The 20677-nt window shown below is 38.5% G+C and overlaps 1 protein-coding gene and 1 pseudogene across 1 annotated transcript; one reads left to right on the top strand and one right to left on the bottom strand.

Annotated features, from left to right (window-relative positions):
- The first annotated feature begins 8680 nt into the window (after positions 1-8680).
- LOC133721679 (nucleolar GTP-binding protein 1-like) lies at positions 8681-10620 on the top strand (annotated as a pseudogene).
- Positions 10621-10819: 199 nt separating this feature from the next.
- LOC133721680 (hydroxymethylglutaryl-CoA lyase, mitochondrial-like) lies at positions 10820-17989 on the bottom strand. Its single transcript, XM_062148360.1, has 7 exons — positions 17298-17989; positions 16978-17160; positions 15344-15424; positions 15096-15259; positions 14386-14522; positions 12683-12798; positions 10820-11444 (listed from the first exon to the last, which is right to left on the bottom strand). Exons 1-7 carry the CDS (start codon positions 17391-17393, stop codon positions 11202-11204), a joined length of 1020 nt encoding a protein of 339 aa, XP_062004344.1. The 5' UTR covers positions 17394-17989; the 3' UTR covers positions 10820-11201.
- Positions 17990-20677: the final 2688 nt, after the last annotated feature.

Genomic DNA, 20677 nt, shown 5'->3' with positions numbered 1-20677 from the left:
ATAGTCGTCTATTGCCCCTAATAGAATATATTTTTTATCTTTCTTTCCTTTCGCCCTCATTTGACCAAAAAAAAAAACTGACTTGAACACCCATGTCAAGAGCTGGATATTAAATGTCCAGTGGGTTATGAGACTAACAATCGACCTTGGAAGGTGGAAACAACCTGGTTATGCAAACTAATTTATATTAGAACACTAGAGAAGTGGCTTTGGCCCCAGACTCACTTAAATAGAACGAAGAAAAAAAACTTTGATTTAAACCTCACAGGATTGTATCTGGGTTGGATGATTATGGGGTTTTTAAACACCTTCAAGAAAATACAATATTGTTCCATACCACTCCTCCCATTAAAAAAAAAAAAAAAGCAACAAATCATTCATGTCTGCAAACTCAAGTCTAGAAATTTGAATTTCTAATAAAACCCAACATAGATGATAACAGTATACTCCCTACAAAACTAATAAACCCCCAACAAGGAGAACCCAGTAAAATATGAACAAGCTTAGCGATAAAGCTAACAACAAGACTTAACTGATAAATCAAATTGATGAAATCCCAGGTCTTGAGGGTCAGCTCCTCCTCGTCAGATGGCTTCGCCTTGCAGAGCATACATACGGCATCGCCGTCGCAGGGCCGTTGGCTAACGTGCACCATTGTCTGGGATACGAGCTTGTACTTTGCCCTACCACCATCAGAATCGCCGGAACGAGAAGTGGAGAACGCCAGGTCGGAGAGACTGATCCCGTTCCGGTGACTAAGAACCTTAACTCATTTATGAAGAGCTTCGAGGAATAGATTTCCGGCGGCGGGGACGAACTCCGATCTATAATCCTTGAGGACGATGACGATGGCTACTAAGCTAGCACGTCACCAATTGAAGATTGATATAGACCCAATTTATGAAGAGAGAGAGAGAGAGAGAGGAGGTGGAGATCGGGGAGAGAGAGATGAGAGAGTGGCATGTAATTTATTAATTAAATTGAGGGCAGAATAGTACTTTTATTTTAAATTGTGTTAGTGGGAATAAAAATCTGTTGCTGGGGTAAGTGAGATAACTTTGGCTCATTTTGGGGCTTTTGGTCAAGGACCCTTAAAATAATAGAAAGGGGTGTGGTTTGCAATTTTGGGGGTACAAATTTCACCCCCCATGATTAATGGTAAATATTTATGATTTAATTTAATTTAAGTTATCCAAATATCTCTCAATCTTTGAATTAAGTTTTAGAAAATCATATTCAACAAAATAATAATAATAATAATAATTTAGAAAATCATACGGTAATTGAGCAAATAATCCCTAGTCAGCGACTGGTCCGATCCAATTCGGATGGTCAGTCGTTTTCTATATTCGGTTGTACTTAATTATTATTGGATTTAAATTTAACGATGGAGAATATTAAGACAAATAAATAAAATTTTAAAATTTAAATCTAATTAATCTTTGTAAAAGAAAAATGCAATCAAAGCAAATAAAAATTTCAAGACCTTATAGCTATTCTTCAATATTAATGTATTTTCTAAGTTTCTCTCAACTTCTTGAAGAACCCCAAGGCCGTGTTCGCCGTTGTTGCAAAATTGGTCTCGTCCGACGGCGCCCGGACGTCCGGGGTGGCCTCCGGCCTTATCGTCGTCTTGGGATGTGCTGCCGGACGGGAGATTGATAGCTACTGCCCTTGGGACTATGTCGGAGAGGTTTTTTCCCGGCTTTGTCAGTTTGGTTTGGCTGGGTTGGAGGCGGAGGCGGTGGGTTGTGTTGTTACAGGCCGGTTGTCAATCCCCGTGGAGGTTTTCTTGGACTGACGACGCCGACACGGTTTTCAATCGGTGGAGGTGCGGGGCTGTGGGAAACCGAATCGGGGGACGATGTTGTTTAGTGGTGATGCAGGTCGGTGGTGTGCTCGGGACGGTTTGGATCGCTGCCATGGTGGTGTGAATCGTGATGATGCGGGTTGGCGGTTGGGGTCAGATCAAACTCGGCCGAAAAGTGACGTACGACGAGGGTTGGGAGCAGATGGTGGACTAGGCCCGAACTAGGTTGATGGGCCGTGGGGATCTTCTTAGCTGACTACCCTATTGGGCTTCAGGTTGTTGGGCTCAGGTTTCTACCCTAGTCCAGTAGCTTCTAAATTTGGGCTAGGATTTAGACCCTTGGCGTAACCCTATGTTTTTAGCTTTTTGTCTAATTACAAGAAGTTCCCTTGTTTTAGGAACCAAACGAGTGTTTGTTTTGGCTTGTCTATTCTCTATGTTTTTTCCATAGCTTATAGGCTCGCTGTTATGTGAGCGATAAGTTCAAATATAGTTGGTTTATCCTATGTACCACTGTGGCTCCTCCACGAATCCTTGTCCTGACCATTATTATGTGTCAGCGGGTGAGTATGTAATGGTCTTCTTGGCATACGCTATTATTATCAATGGAATTTCCATTATTTCAAAAAAAAAAAAATGTATTTTCTAAATTTTATTTTAGGGGAAATGATCATTTACCCAATTTCAGCTTAAAAATTGTCCACTTGCTCCACTAACAGTTTTTTAACCCCATTTACCCAAAACACTCTAAGGGATTATTTCCCTAATACCCAATTAATTATTTTTTTATTCTTTTTATTTATTTTTGGGACACTTTTGCCCTCTCCTTCTTTGTCACTTAGAGAGAGAAGTGATAGGAAACCTTGCCGGACTCCGGTGACTAGTGGCCGGCAGCGTACTCCGGCGACCGGTGACCGGAATCCGGCTACCGGACCGGTGAACGGATTCCGGCGTTTGATTTTATTACCCCCCCCCCCCCAATAATACCCAGTAATCATATTATTGCCGCCCAATAATCATATTATTGCCCCCCCAATAAACATATTATTGGGGATCAATAATTAGTGAAAAATGAAGTTGTTTTGAATTTTGAAAGCTTTCGGAAGTTTATCCAAATAAATAATTTTATTATTGCCCCCCAATAATCTTATTATTGCCCCAATAATCTTATTATTGCCCCAATAAATATTTTATTGCCCCTCAATAATCTTATTATTGCCCTCCAATAATCATATTTTTGCCCTCCAATAATCATATGTTTGTCCTCAAGTGAATGGCATAAACTCCCAAAACCAAAATGAATACACTACAGACACAATTGATCAATTTATATGTTCAATTGTACACGTTTACTTTTTTTTTTTTTTTTTTTTCCTTCCTCATTCTCGGAACTCAAAGTATATATACCAAAAAAAAAAAAAAAAAATTCTCTGGGCACCCATCAGCGTGTGAGGCCGGCTGGGTTTTTCGCCGGTGCTTCCCCGCGGCAGTTTGGGGTCGCTTTGTTTCGGGTTTTCACAACAGCGTTGGCTTCCTTGATCTGCTGCTTGTGCTCGCTAGGTTCTTGCCTCCGAAAATGGTTGTACTTGCAGATCGGTCGGAGTACTTGCAGATCGATCAAATCCTCCTCGAAATTCTGGCCAAGCTGCCAAAGCCGGATTGGAAGCCGAGCTCGCTGGTCTGCAAGCAGTGGATGAGCCTCCAGGGCCGGCTTGTGAGGTCCGTGAAGGTGAAAGACTGGAGCTTTGTGGAATCGGGTCGGGTTATTTCAAGGTTTCCGATCTTGACCCAGGTTGATCTGGTACTCGGTTCACTGATCTCGGATAGGAATTTCCGGCTTGAGAGAGAGAGAGAGAGAGAGAGAGAATCTGAGACGAGTTGAGAGAAAGAGAGAAATCGGTGAGGGGGATGAGAGAGAGAATAGATCGAAGAGGGGAGGGGGGAGAGAGAGAGATGATTGTAATTTAATAATTAAAATAAGGTTAAAACCGTCAATAGTTGTTAGATTGGGTAAATGGGGTTAAAAAACTCTTAGTGGAGTAAGTGAGCAATTTTTAGCCTAAAATCGGGTAAGTGGTCACGACCCCTTTATTTTATCTTTAATACAGGTTTTAATTTTAGATCAATGATAAAAGATATCATTTTGAAGTGCCTTATTATAATACAGATATAGGTAACACAAATGTCCCCATGATAATTAAGGTTATCTCTTTACAAGCTACCACTAGAGTTAAATTTAATTACAAAAACTGCCACTAACAGCTCTCTCTCTCTCTCCCTCCTGTTACCCAAACCCGTCTAAACCCTTACCTATTCAGACTCTCGACCCTTACAAAAATATCTCTCTTTGTGAGATCGGAGCTAGCCATGTCCAACGAGGAGCACCACTTCAAGTCTAAGGCCGATGCCGGAGCCTCCAAGACCTCTCCTCAGCATTTCATAGTTTGATTGAACGGGACGGTAGGGATTCGATTCCCTCCAAACAGTGCAGACGACCCATTTCGCCTTCTGATTTTGTCTCCGTCTCCGACTCTCATCTCTCTCGTGCAGTACAGAGACGGTTGAAAGTCTTCGCCAACCACACGATGATGGAGAAGCAGGTGATCGTGGTCGTTGAAGGCACTTCGACCATGGGGCCTTACTGGTCAGTCGTCGTCTCCGATTACGTCGACAAGGTCATCAGGTCGTAATTTCTTATACTCAGTTTATCGTTTTGTTCGTTGAGTGGTTAGGGTTTCGGTTTCTCTATCTTTGACTCATTTGATTGTTATTTACGCTTGAATTGAACTTGATTTTGGGAATTTGCTTTTGTACTTAAACATGCTCGGTGGAGAGTGGGTGATCGATGGAGAGAATTCTCGGTGGCAGCAACTGCAAACTAGTCGACATGTCATCATTGGCGGCGGCGGAGAGTGGTTGATCGTCGTCGGAAGTGAGTCCTCCCGGGCGGTGAAGTCAATACGGATTTGATGAGAGTTTTGGTGGAAGTGAGTATCAGAGGCTTCCTCCTCCCCACAATTGGAAACAGTTGAGCTCTCTCTCTCTCTCTCAAGTTGGCTTTGACGTCCTCTTTGACTATCTCAAAGTAAATTTCATCACTTTCTGGAATTTAGTATTTGATTAACTGATTCAATTCAAGTATTATGAGTAGAGTATTGACATTTCAGATACTTGAATTAGAGGATCCAATTGCACATATGAAGATCATTCACAGTATTGATCATTCTATTAGTGGCGATCGGGGAGCTAACTTACCTTTTCTTCTCTGCTATTTAGTCAAAAATATCCATATGTCGGTTAGTTATTTAAGATAACTATATACCTTCAAGATCTGATCCTCACCAGTCTGGTATGGAAAAGAAAAAGAATATATATATATATATATATATAGGGCCCTTCTAGTAAGGGATCCCTTTTTTTGGTTTTTTTCTAAGGATAGGGCATGAGACCAACTTTTCAATCATATTTTAACATCTTAACCGTTCAGATTTTAGGTCCAAATGTGTATATTTCTTCTGCAAATTTTCAGCCAAATTGATTATCGTTAAGGCATTCAAAACGGGGACTTAAGATTATAAGTATGAACGGTTCACGTTTGACAGATTTGGTTTGTTCATTGATTTATTCTAGTTTGATACCTTAACGATCACCGATTTGGCTGAAAATTTGCAGAAATGATCTACACAGTATGACCTAAAAACTGAACGGTTGAGATGCCAAAATGTGGTCGAAAAGTTGGTCTAATGCCCTATCCCTAGAAAAGACCAAAAAAAGGGATCCCTTAGTGGGTGGCCCTCTATATTTATATATACAGTCCTTCTTGGCTAAGGATGTTCTTACCTTAGCTTAGGAACGGATTTCAAGTTTTTGACCACTTTTCGATCACATATTCACATCTTAACCGTTCAGTTTTTAGGTCCTAATGTATAGATCATCTCTACAAAATTTCAGCCAAATTGATGATCGTTAAGGCATTTAAAACTACAATTTACAATAATGAACACGAACGGTTCCGGTTCGATAGATTCGGTTCGACATAACAAGACCTCATTTTTCAAGTTACACAAGTAAATCTCTGTTTTTGCAGAAGTATTGAGTTCAACCTGGGGAATGACTTCTCTCACTGGTTCACTAACAAGTGAACTTGAGACCTGAGACCTGAGACCTCAGAAGGCCCTTAGGCTCATTTCACAAACTAGGTTAACAAAAATGAAAAACAAAGGATATACAATACCTATTGCATCTCTCCTCAAATTCAATTCTCCCTACTTTCTACATTCCATTATTGTTTTGATAGTATCTCAATCCAATTATTTTCCAATGTTCAGTAGCAACTAAATTAACATAATCAAGGAACTATATCTATCGTCTAATTTCAACAGAATTTATATCAATCAAAAGAATAACAACAATTTCTATAAAGCACATCAACTGAAGAAAAGAAAAACTAACGTGTTTCATAATTCCTAAACTTCTATCAAATTCAACATCAAAATTAATCACAGATCAAAACCGTGGATAGATAAACCTACAATGTATACTTGAGAAATTCATGACAGTTCTAGATTGAAATCACAAGTTTGATAATTCTGGATCAAATCTAGACTTGAAGAAAATAGCATAAACAGTCTTATAATCGTTTCATCCAAAGCTCAATTCCAAAATCAAAGCCGCTATGAACAATCTCCCAATGTCTAATTCGATAAGCCAAATCTATACTCTAATACAGCGAATTGCCTTTGAAGCCCGAACAGCACTGCTTCCGGAACCAAAATTCCGCCGTTTCGGAGCCTCGAAGTCTACAACGTCGACAGCGAGGTTCTGAGGAGGACGTCGGAGAAGAACTTGGAGAGCGCAGCGGTGATCGGCAACTGTTTGATTCAGAGGGAGACTTGGAGGACGGGATCGTCGTAGAGAGAGCAAGCTCAATCGGAATCTGGCGGCGTAGAGACTAGAGAGAAACTTGGAGAGAGAATCTCCGATCAAATCGAATCAAGTTTTCTGACCAAAAGAGAGAGAAAATTTGAGCTCTGAGATTTTGAATGCACAGTTATAAACGTGTATTAGGATTTAAGGGCAGAATGGGAATAAAAAAATTAAAAACTGACATTTTTTAACATCACCTCATTATTCATTAGGACTAAATTAATATTACTAACAATTCATAATGTACCTTTTTATCAAGTGAGCTGAGTGACTTTTTTATCATTTCACACTCTAATGTGACATTTTCCATCATTTTTTTTTTTGATATAGAAAGCTGATATGATAATTGGGATGTAAAGTTTTAATTAAAACAAAATTGATTTCTCATTTTCATTATTTTTCTGTTAATAATTGTTGTTAAGGACAATTTTAGAATTTTAAAGAAAATATTTGGTTATAGGGTGAACAAAGTATTTAGTAGGGGAGACAAGGACATGAGGCGACAAGCAGTGGTCCTTCTTGCGAAGAAGAAGGAGAGTAGGGCCGGTCTGTTTCCAGATCGAAGGCGGGTTTTTACGCTGGTAGTTTAGAACAAGTCGATCGGCGAGGTCGACGTGAGAGACAGGTCGGGGTCGTGCATTTACTTGAGTCCAGTGGGTATTTGAGTGCAAGGGATTGGATTCTCTTGTGCTAATTCCGGCTTGGATTCTTGGGCGGCAGTGAACCCAGCGGACGGTGATGCAGTGCTGGAGAGGCCAGCCGCCGGAAAACTTGGTGGCGGCGGTGATGGGGCAGAAGCAGAGTCGGGCTTTTGCTCACCTTGCTCAGATTTGGGCTTGGGCTTTTGGGTTTGGGCTCAAATTTGAGTTGTTGGGCCAGTAGGGAGGGTGTCTTGCCATCCTCTTTTGTCACTTAGTGGTAAAGGTGGGCTTGGCCTGAGATGTGGATCTTCTTGGGCTTTCAGGTCTACTTATGGTCTAGGACTAATCGTTTCGGATCAAGACTGCTACGGAAGTTGGCAATTATTTGGAATAAGATTGGCGTTCATTTTTAAGCGGCTTATGGATAATTAAGGACTTGCTCCTATTTGTTTGCTAGGAAGTGGCTCTCTGTTGGTACCGCAATTGCGCGTTTGGCTAATGGAGATGTTAGTCAATGGTTTTGCCCTAGAAGACACGGAGTTATTCTTTGTCTATGGGTTCGCTTTACAAAGCGGGCTCAAATTGACTTGTAATGAGTTTACATTGCTTAGATAGGGGCTTGGTAGTTTCTGTTTTAAATGTATGTTAGACTCTGGCTATTTGGCTAGTCATCTAATGCAATGAACATTTATTAAAAAAAAAAAAAAATTAATAAGGTGGAAATAGAAGCACTCATTAAAAGAACTTAATGGGATATCTCATTTAACTCTAGAATTAGGATAGATGGACAAAAACCCTATATATATAATTTTCTAAAAAGCCTAACGTTGAACCCTTTATAGCCGACTCAGCCCTAAACCCCCTCTTTACGAGAGCGACACGAGAGCCTAAACCCTTTATACTTTCATTTTTATCAGCTTCAGATTAATTCATCACAGTATCACACTGCGGATTGATTTCCTTAGTTCACTCACCCTAGAAATTCAAATCTGTAGTTAAAGCCTATTTCTTTGTTGATTTATATCTAGAATTTGTTTATATATATATTTTTTTTGAAAGGGAGAATTTGTTTATATTTTTTGAACTGAAAGATATGGTTGATTCTAGTGGGTGATGTGTAGGTATTGGTACAATTAAATACCTTTTTCTGGGTGAATTGAGGAATCGATTGTTATGCTCTCTTATTTGTGGTGAATTGAAAATTAGATGTTTCCGTTTCTTTCTTGTTGAATGGTTTTAATCTGTTTCATGTTTAACTTATTTGGTTTTCGGGTCGAAGTTTGGTGCTTAAGTCGAGTCTGTTTTGTCTAGACAGAAAACCTTAAAGATGGTGCAATATAATTTCAAGAAGATGACTGTCGTCCCCAGCGGGAAGGACTTCATTGATATTATCCTATCTCGCACCCAGCGGCAGACCCCAACTGTAGTCCACAAGGGTTATGCCATTAACCGCCTGCGTCAGTTCTATATGCGCAAAGTGAAATACACCCAGACAAATTTTCATGAGATGCTCTCGGCAATCATTGATGAATTTCCTAGGCTGGATGACATCCATCATTTCTATGGCGATCTTCTACATGTTCTCTACAACAAGGACCATTACAAGCTCGCACTGGATCAAATCAATACTGCAAGGAACCTTATTTCCGAGATTGCTAAAGATTATGTCAAGTTATTGAAGTATGGCGATTCACTTTACCCATGCAAGAGTCTCAAGGTTGCTGCTTTTGGCCGTATGTGCACAGTTATAAAGAAGATTGGTCCAAGTTTAGCTTATCTAGAACAAATTAGGCAACACATGGCAAGGCTACCTTCAATTGACCCAAACACCAGGACAATATTGATTTGCGGCTATCCCAATGTTGGAAAGAGTTCATTCATCAACAAGATCACCAGGGCCGATGTTGATGTCCAGCCTTATGCTTTTACTACAAAGTCACTCTTTGTGGGGCATACAGATTATAAGTACCTGAGGTACCAGGTTATTGATACCCCTGGGATTTTGGACCGACCATTTGAAGACTGTAACATTATTGAGATGTGCAGCATCACAGCATATTGGCACATTTGAGAGCAGCTGTTTTGTTCTTCTTGGACATCTCAGGGTCTTGTGGTTATACCATTGCCCAACAAGCAGCCCTATTTCATAGCATTAAGTCTGTGTTCATGAACAAACCATTAATTATAGTCTGCAACAAGACTGATTTGCAGCCATTGGAGGGCATATCTGAGGAAGACATGAAGTTGGTCACAGAGATGAAAGCTGAAGCTGTGAAGACTCTGCTTGGTCAAGGAGGCAAGGCTACAAATGATGATGGGGACATGGGGTACTCTTCACCATGAGCACTTTGACCGAGGAGGGGGTTATTTCCGTAAAGAATGCAGCTTGTGAGAGGTTATTGAATCAGAGAGTTGAGTTGAAGATGAAATCTAAAAAGATAAATGATTGTTTAAATCGTTTTCATGTTGCAATCCCAAAGCCAGGTGACCAAAAGCTAAGGCTAAGCAAGCAGCAGAGAAGGAAAAGAGAACTACTGAAAAGGATTTGGAGAATGAAAATGGTGGTGCTGGTGTATACTCTGCCAGTTTGAAGAAGAATTATATCCTTGCTCATGATGAGTGGAAAGAGGACATCATGCCTGAAATTCTTGATAAGCACAATGTATTTGACTTCATTGATCCCGATATTTTGAATAGGCTTGAGGAGTTGGAACGAGAAGAAGGAATCAGGCAGGCAGAGGTGGATGATGATGTGGAGATGGGAGGAATGGAGTTGACTCCAGAAGAGCAGAAGACATTGGCTCAGATAAGGAAAAAGAAAAGCTTGCTGATTCAACAACATAGAATTAAGAAAAGTACCGCGGAGAGTCGACCTACAGTACCTAGGAAATTTGACAAGGACAGGGAGTTCACAACAAAGAGAATGGAGAGGCAGCTGTCAGAGTTGGGAATTGATCCTAGTAAGGCAATTAACTGAGCCCCGCAGCAGATCTGTCTCTGCGAGGTGCCGAAAGAGAGAGATCAGTTGACAAAGGTGATACTGAAGGTGGTGGTGTCATGGATATGGATGTGGATACACCCAACAAGAAGCTGCGCTTGATGTCTAGACCCCCTTCAAGATCAAGATCAAGGCCGCCTACTGATGTTATCCCTGGTGATGGCTTCAAGGACTCTGATCAAAAGTCTAAAGCACTGGAAATCTGTGAAGAACAATTGAGTATAGAGTAAATTAAAAAAAAAAAAAAAAAAGTGTTAATATCCACCATACTCGGTTCCTTTGTGTGTGTACCATATCTACATCAAAATCCAAATCCTTAGCAACTAAATCAGACAAATTATAATTTTTTCTTTTTCCAAACAGACAAATAATAATTGGAATGGGTTCTTCTAGTGACTAGTGGTCTCATGCTTCACCTCTTAAGATATATGCACCAACCATAGATTAAATTAACTAAATGAAATTTATTTTAAGCAGATAGACGACCCGAGTCCTGTTTAACAACAGGTGGCTTTTAGCAAAGTGGTTCTTAGTTCCTCGTTTTAAGGACAGTAGGAGTGAGACTCTTTCCTATTTGTGTTTCGACAATTGATGGTCTGTGGATTTGCGTTCAATCTTACAGAATCAACTCTCTCTGTACCAATGTACATTTGACGTCGCCCATTACCAGAACACCTTAAACTTTATCACCCCACTGGATTTCAGCCAGTGCACCTGAGAGTTATTTGGCCCACCAATTAGCTCGTCATTTCCAACAAATTGGAGCTCTACTCATACTTGCATAACGAATACAGGGAGCTAACAGATACTGTGGGAACCTTATAGCTTAAAGGCATGAGCTGTGAGCTTTAGTCAGGGCAACCGCTGTCTTTGAACCAGATGAGCGCCCCAAGTGCTTGCAGATAAAGTCCCCAGCCAACATGAGCTTTTGAAGATCTATGTTGGTCTTCACTCCAAGTCCATTAAGCATGTACACAACATCCTCGGTGGCAACATTGCCAGAAGCACCTTTAGCATATGGACAACCCCCAAGACCAGAGACTGATGAATCCACTGTGCTGATGCCCATCTGCCAACATGAAAAAATGTTATTTCATTCTACTGTCTTAGGAAAATAACCTGAAATTTAAGATCAAAACTTGTTATTCTTACTATCATGTATTACATTTCAAAAAAGAGAAAAGAAAAAAACAAAGAAAAATAGAACACGATGACACCTCAAAAACAGAAAGGACATTCAAACAAACAAAGACTTGAAATGCAAGGAAGGAAGTTGCCAATTGCAATCAGCTTGGCAAAATTTTTATGAGTCATATAAAACATAACATATTCAGTTTGCTCATTTAGGAAACCAAGAGAAACAACTTGAAGTCACTTATGAACTTAGCCAGGATTAGGATTGAGAAACATAGCAAGTTGGCTCATTTTTTAGCAATCAGAACCATGATAGTTTTGCCTTTGGGTATTCACAGAAAGAATTTGACGGCAAAGAAAAACATTAGTGGTATACTCGATTCCAATCCGTCAGATATTCTTCCATTAGTAATTTACCAGGCATTCTGTAGCTTATAAATTGTGATCATAAAACAATCAATAAGGTCTTCAGCATCAGGGATAAACAAACAAAAACAGCTCGTACATCAGTTAGGTCAATTCATTAATGTCCAACTTCAATCAGTGAATACTCAGCCATCTCCTTTACAATTGAAGATTTTTAATATGTCATAATTTTTCTTATAATAATAAATGAACGTACAACCTCTAATACAGCCGTCACATTTTTTTGGACCTGAATTTGTACAAAACACGCTATAGTCATGAGAGGTAGTGGAGTGTATACAAGCCCAGCAATATGGAACGTATAAACTCATGTCATTTTAGAGAGGATCTTTGATTTCTTTCTTCACAAAGGGGATTCACAAGCAGCTATATGCGCTATTGATTCAAAATGACACGACTTTTAAATAAGTTTATACCCATCAATGCCCTTTTCACTTTCCTATATTTATAAGTTAGGCTCACTTAGGCCATTGCACTTGTCATGACCTAGTATAAATGTTTCTTAGTTGAGATGAATGCAATCAATCATAAAGTCTCAAAATCTTACTTACAAGAACTCTGTTTCAGATTCATGAGTTGCCACATTTACGAAGTGAACATGATTTTTCTAGGTTAGACAGGAATAGTCATGAAAACAAAACACTCTACAGTAGGTTAATTGTGATGGTCCGATTCATGTTAGAAATTGCCATTACTCACATAGGGTAAAAGATTCCATGCTAAAATCAAGATGCAGAGCGTGGTTACCTGAAGAGATACTAGTATATTTGAAAGAGCTTGGCCATAAGTGTCGTGGAAATGGACAGCAAGCTTCTCAGTGGGGACCACATCAATAACCTCTTCAAGCATTGGAACGACGATACCTGAAAAGAAAAAAGAATTTAAAACACCTTAACAAACATGACAAATGCTAAAACTCCGCAACATCTGCAGAGTTCAACTGAGTATACAAATGTTCAATAATGTTCCAATAAGAGGTATATCACATATTAGGTTACTAGAGATTCGCATCTTAAAGCACAGTCAATGCACAATCTGGATACGCAGCACCCCAGACTATCTGGCAAGATTTTATTTTCCTACAACCGATTAAGCAATAACTAAAGAATATTAACTTTCCCCAAGTCATTACACAAGATTGTGCCCCAGGAACCCACTTCGAAAGAAAGCTTGAACAGTCAGTTTTGCCTTTTCTAATTAGCTTCTGCAGTATTTAGATGGACCAAAGAGGTGGTGCTCCTGGAGTGAAGCTAAATTTCATTGCACAATCAATTGTTAGGAAGGGTGATGGAGGACCAAACTGGTATCGTAGATTCGTAGGCATAGTAAAATGGTTTACGCTGACCAAACTGGTATCACAGAACTATATTTTTTTTTTTCGGGAAAAGAGACAGTGTGTATAGAAAACAAAGAAAAGCAACTGTCCAAGATTACGTAGAGCCATAGAGGTAGTCTCTTTCTCTTCCTCTCCTTCCCTTCCACAGCCCTCGCAGCTCCCCTCCCCTTCCTGTATCATCTTCCTTCCCCTCCACTTTCACTCACTGTACTCCTTCCCCTAACTACTGTCCATCTTTCCCCCAACTCTAGATTTCTTCCTGGGTCATTAGTGGAATTTTCTTTTCTTCGTCCTTGTAAGAAGATCTAGAAATGCTAGGGTCTGCCTAACATTAATATTTTGGCATGGATTGTGGATCATAACAGCTTAAAACATGGGTGTTGCATTCTTTCGTAACAATGAGGGGGCACGTCTTAATCATATGCTCTGGCACTGCCCAATCGTAGGGAAGATGACATATGTTGTAACCGCATGTAATGGAGATCGTGTAAGGAAACTGTTATTTGCTGTTTGATGAGTAGCATAAGGGACCGGGTAGGTAAAACAAAGAAGAGGACCTAGACGAGAAAAAATATGGATTTACATGGTTTACACCAATCTGGGCCACGCCCACAAGAAAGGACAATGATCCATTAACAGACAATAAGTAAATTACCACTAAAGAACAAATAGGTTTTTTGCAATCACCATAAGTAGTTTCTCTCTTACACCAACAAAGGCCTCAACTCATAGGATGACAAACTCTCACCTCTAAAACTGTCTCAAGATATTATCTAAAAAGGTGATAAGTGGGAAACTGGCTAAAGCAGAAGGCTCTAGACTATATTCTCAAAATCTCTTAAAAAAGAAAACCCTTAAAAGTGCTATAGCTAATAGGTCTAATCCAACGTATTAGAGGAATGTAAGATGTGTAGTTATACGGTTGGAAGGAAGTAGAAGAATTATTTTTAAAATTATAAGGGGTGTAAGAGTCAGTCCTAGGATACAAACAACATCTTGTACTTCCAGATGCAACCAGTTAACAGGGCTCATGTGTATATAAGGCTTTAGAATAAATTCAAGAGACAAAACAGTTGTACCAACTTGAATGACAACCAACGAAAAGAACATTTACCTGGAGTACCAACACCAATTGTATCGCCAAGAGAAATGTCAAAGCAACCCATATCAAGAAGTTCTTTGGCCACATATGCTACTTGAGATGGGGCTACAGCTCCTTCTATTGGACACCCCACAACACATGATATATATCTAGCAAGATCATTAAATGGCTACATCAGTTGGAAATAATATCATGTTACCCCTGGTTCACTTGCATTGACCATCTACAGATGAATAGCGTCTGAAACTCAGACATTTGTCCCCAGAGATGTACATGATGTTCAACCAGTTAAATATCTCAAACAATACAAACACAGAAAAAGACCTAAAAGAAGTCTAAATGCTTAAGAAAATTTTCTTTCAAAAGTTTTCAGCCATGATGGGATTAAAAAGTAATACAAGAAATACTTTTTTAAGCAATCTCAGACAATGTCAATGCTACAGTCCCATAAAAATTATCACTGGGAACCGTATAGCACTTCGAAAAATCATAATGCACTAACAAGTAGTCCCATAATTTTTTTTTTTTTTTTTTCAAAATGAAAATCAAAACTTCGGTATGTCCTTAAAATGATTGAAAAAAAGGAGGATGAGAGGGTAAAGAGGGATTTAAGAACAATTTGGATGCCTTCGTATGTTCCAAACTAAGTATACTTTGAATGATTGAAGATAAAAGAATCCAAATAGTGTCCAAAAGAACCAAACATTTTACAAGAGATATACCCTCGAACAGGAATAGAAAGCTTTTTTGCAGCAACAGCAACATCACGGTAACGTCTGAGACTGTCTTCAATACTGCAATTTATATTTGATTTTGAGAAAGACTCAGAAGCTGAGGCAAAGATGGCAACTTCCTTTGCACCAGCAGCAACAGCCGCCTCAAAACCCTACAAGAAAGCTTTACGAGATAAGAGTTAAGTCCTCATATCCATTTGAGTTTAGAATTAATGCTTTCACTAGAAAATGCTTACTTTGAGATTAGGAGTTAAAACAGGAAATTTAGCACCTCCCATATTCTGAATCGCTTCCATTACATCCTTTGCATCTGCCAGCTGAAATTTAAAGATCAGCAAGATACTTTAGAAGTTATAAATTCAGTTACCATAAGTCTTGTGCATGTACCAAATTATGAAAGAGATAGCCAGCGGAGAAACTTAATTCAAAGATACCAACAAGGCAACAACCTTTCTTTTTATATACATAAATCAAGCTTATATTGGTTTCAAGGGGACAGAGACAAGAATGTATATAAGAAACGGAAAAGAAAATTCAAAATACAGAGAGAAGCAGAAGAAATTAAGTAAATTAAGTAACTCAGACTTTAATCAACACAAAACAGATACTCACAACTTTCTTTTGAGCAGTGAAATTTGTATGGTTTCAGGGAGGAGAAGTACAAGTATGTAAAAAAACGCAATATTGGTTAGGAGGGCAGCGAAGAAACTTACTTCAAAGATTTAGATGAAGCTTATATTGGTTTCAAGGGAACAGAGACAAGAAAGTATATAAGAAAAGGAAAACAAAAAAGAATTTGAAATACACAGAGAAGCAAAAGAAATCAAGTAAATTAAGTAGAACAACTCGGACTTCAATCAACACAAAAAACAAACTCGCAACTTTCTTTGAGCAGTAAAATACGTATGGTTTCAGGGAGCACAAGTATACATATGTAAAAAAAAGCTAAAGAAAACAAAGCTGAAAACTTATAGAAGCTAACTTAATGAGTAAAATTACTCTTGATATAACCCAGAACAGCCACCAAAAGGAAAGTCTTGTAAATTTATCCTAGATTCCAAAATTGAAATCTCAAATCCATCAGCAGTAGGACATTGTTTTCAACAACATGCACCAGTCAATTGGTCTTCACGTTAACACTAGATGATAGATGACAAATACATGCCACCATACTAATGACTAATATACATTCTGATGTAGAAAAGAAATCAACAAGATGTCTTGAACGAGATGCAAAGAAAATTACTTGTATTTGAATCTCAAGAGACCAGAATTCTCTTAAATAATGAGCTTACAAAGGCGTGAGTCTTGGTACTTTCTTTTCTGATATGAATATCAGTTACAATAAGCATGAATAAAGATTCAAGGCATGGCCACTATCAAAATCATTATATGATACTATTAATTCAGTCAATATGAATCACTAATATTTCTATCAAAGACATGGAAAAGTATTAGACAACTATGTAATGTGTGTGTGTGTATTATATATACACACGTATTTACACTCTCAGAGTCTCAGCCTACCACAATCCCTTCTTCTTTATCATGGCTTAGCTTTTATCATAACGGGTTGAATTAATATAAGATGTGTGTCTGGTCGTTAACTTGCTTAGATTCACATCTTTAAGTTCTTCTATAACTTTAATAAGCCGTTTCTTTCACCAAAGCTGACAAAATTAATACAAACCCTTTCAAATTTCCATAATCCATATACAGCCCTCATAAGATCAAGGATGCACAATGTACTATAAAACTAATACAGGATGGAATTGCCACACAACTTCCAATGTATTCTAGCCTTAAGTAACTATGAACTTTGGCTAAAATGCAATACTCGAAAATTAGTCAGAGTAAATTGAATGTGTACCTGTGGAATCCATTTGGGCGAGACAAAACTTGTAGCCTCAACAACAGTGAGTCCGGACGAAACAAGCATTTCTATGAGCCTAACCTTTACATCAGTAGGAATAATCTGCTTCTCATTCTGCAGTCCATCCCTGGGACCAACTTCTACTATCTTGACAAACTCTGGAATGTTTCCTAATGCCGGCTGGACATGATACCACAAATAAACCAATCAAGCAACTAACTAACTGAGCATTCAATCATATGGGTACAATTTAAAAATATGGAACAAGCAAAGCTAAGCTAAGCTAAGCTAGTAGAGACAGAGAGAGGGAGGGAAACCTTATTGCTTGAAGAGCTTATATGATGAGTTGACAAAGAGGAAGGGTCAAGGGCCCCTGCAACTGCTCCATTCCTGTAACACACATTCCTCCTCATATGTCTTGATACCCTGTGCTTAACATTGCATTGAATCTTTTGAATTTACAGACAAACAAATTGGGTAGCGTATATGGTTGGATAGGTGACTTCTCGCTCTCCTAACCTCCGCCGCACCTACCTGGTATGGCTCATTTAATGACCAAATGACACCTGTATGGCTCCCTTTCATTTCATTTCATTTCCCCACCCATATCCTGCCTGCTTCTTATTCTGTCTTTTGTTTTCTTCCCTTTTTGCCATCTTTCTAATGGAATGAAAATTTCGTTATGGTTCAATTCCATCACAATCTCTGTTTCCTGATATGGGTTCCTGCTCTCATGTCTCAACCCCCCTATGAATTTGTTCTACAGCTACTCAAATTGCAAACCATGATTGACTGAAAACATCCAATATAAAGAAGAATAATGGCAAAAGCCCTGACTTGGCTACAAAGACCATGATTTTAAAGGATGATGAGCCATTTGACAGGTTTGTATTTTGTACGAGTGAAACAAAACCAGAACAATGGGTCGCATTCAGGGAAAAGAACGGAGAAGGAGAGAGAGAACGGCTGTCAAGGAAAAGAGAGGAAGAAAAGTCTTCCGATTTATTTGGGATTACTTTAGGAAAAAAAAAAACTTCTACTTAATGTACTAATACGTAGGCTAGATTTGATACAGAAATAGACTAGTTTGAACTAGTTTACTTAATGTATCAGTATATTAATGTACTTTAGAAGAATTCTGATACAAAGAAGCACTTCAAATACTTCTCAAAAATTATTTTTACAATTTCAAGTGCTTTTGAAATTCACTCGAGCAACATTTTATTTTTAGTAATAGATTTTTTTTAGAGCTAACATCTATTTAATCCATGTACTTTTATCTCTAAAATCATTTCAGTACCTGACTTTCCAATTTCATCCAAAAACTCTTTGGCCTCTCAATTTTCACCCAATAGGTCCAATTTCGTCAACTCTCCATCCAAATGCTCTGTTAAATCGCTGACATAACAATCACCTTCACGCCAACTCAGCTCGATAATTGTGAAATATCTGATATAGCCATGTATTCTTTCTCCTTTTTTTTTTTTTTTGTCCTTTTTTTTTTCTTCCTACCTTCTTTTTCTTCACACCCAAAATCCAAAGCATAACACAACTGCCGTCACTACCACCATAATCACCACCGAGCTCTGTCTCCAAGCCCAACCATCAGTCTCATTGTGAAAACCCCTTAACTTCCACAAAAATTCCATTCCAACCTGAAAAAAAATTCCAAAAATATCCACCACCACCCCCAAGTTCACCATCCAGACCTCCTTGGATTTGCAAATTCAGGATGTGGTTGCCAATCTTGTCATTTCACAAATCCAAAGTCTAATTTCGGCATGAGGTCATATAGCTTCAGGCATCTGTCTTGATGATGCAGAGTTCTATGACAAGGGCAGAGAGGCAGATTGAAGTCCGATGGGGCTGGGTGATGATGTTCCAATGGTTGTGATAATGGTCGCAGAGTCCGGGTACATAGTCAACTAGTGTCGACGGTGTTAACAGCCTGTCTTGGACGTGCCAGCGTGCTAGCTAGCGTCATTGTCAATGCCATCGGTGATGGAAGGTTGTGCCGAAGTTAAACTGATAGAGTCTTGTTTGAGTGAAGCAGATTGGTTGAAAATCTCAGCGAGCTCAATCGAAATTTGAGTCGAAGAGCGGAGGTGGTCGGAGTTGAAGTTGAGTCTGGCCTGGTAGTGGCGGTGGTTATATACTTCTCTTAAAGCAAGTTAAACCGTTGAAGTCACTGGGTCAATATTATTTATTGCTTTTTGCCTTTCATTTCCACCATCTAGGTCACTGGGTCAGATACTGTTCATAAATGGTCACTCTGGGTCAATTTTGTGACATGCAAACTGACATTCGGTAACCTTTATGAACATTATCTGACCCAGTGACTTAGATGGTGGAAATGAAAGGCAAAAAGCAGTGAATAATATCTGACCCAGTGACCTCAACGGGTGAACTTGCTCTTATGCTTTGGATTTTGGGTGTGAAGAAGAATGTAGGAAGAAAAGAAAAAAAAAATCAAAAGAAAAAAGGAAGGGAGAGAGAGAACACAGGCTATATTGGATATTTAACTATCTACCTCGCTGACATGGCACTAAGTTGTGCCACGTCAGCTAGTTAACAGTGTAATTGGACGAATATGACCTATTGGAGGGAAATTGAGAGATCAGGGAGTTTTATGATGTAATTGAAATGTCAGGGAGTGAAATGATGTTGGAGGCAAAGTATGGGGACTAAACAGATTTTAGCCCATTTTTTTATTAATTCTCGTGCTTTCAAAATGCCTCTGAATTAATTTTTTTTTTTTTTAAATTTAAAAGTATTTTTTGGGTCTCTGAAAAACTATTTGAATCATATTTTTAATCTCCTTCAAAGCATGTCAACAAGAAGAGTAGGGAATCAAACAACTGAAACAATGTTACAAGGTTAATTTGTCCTTGTTATTTTTTTCTTCTTTAGAATAATTTTTTCTGTTATTATTTTTATCCCCACCCCACCCCTCTTTGATGCTAGTGAAATTTAAACTGGACACAACTCACTAACAAGTAATTTTTTCTTTTCTGATTGGCTGGATAATGAATAGTTCAAAGAAAATTCATTGGATATCTTTTTATTCTATTACACTAGCTTTCCTGCACGCACCTTGTGCATGCAGAATGACTGGGCTCACACGTGCCTAACATATTTGACAATAAAATAATATCAGAAAATTATTGATAACAATAAAAATAAATAAAGTGTTCAAATTGTTCAAGTAAATCCAGAATATATGTCTGGCCCAAACTCTAGGTTACTTGCTCTAGTTGTAATAGGGTTTATGTTAGAGATATTCTCGGAGATATTTGTAGATATCCAATCATTGTACGATTATGTTTCCATGTACAACCTTATCTCTATTGCTTGTAATCCTCTATATAAAGAGACTCATATTATCAATGAAAGCACAACAAATTCTATCTCAAATATCAATTCCCTAACTTATATGTAATTTGTTAAATATTAGAAAATTACATACAAGCAACAGATCAAATTTACAAAAACAGAAACCCCATCTTGTATTAGATTTATACAATTAAGGACACAAAGCCCAAGCCCAAAGAGAATGGAGTAGACCTAACCTCTGAAATTTCATGTGTAATTACGAATTAATACAATTTTTCATTAAAATTACTGCACTGCCATTATCATACCAAAACTTCTCTCTTCTCTCATCTCTCATCTCTCATCTCTCATCTCTCATCTCTCA

This window comes from Rosa rugosa, chromosome 7, assembly GCF_958449725.1.
Source record: "Rosa rugosa chromosome 7, drRosRugo1.1, whole genome shotgun sequence".
NCBI lineage: Eukaryota > Viridiplantae > Streptophyta > Magnoliopsida > Rosales > Rosaceae > Rosa > Rosa rugosa.
The sequence above is the reverse complement of the archived record's forward strand: the minus strand, read 5'-3'. Positions and strand labels throughout refer to the sequence as shown.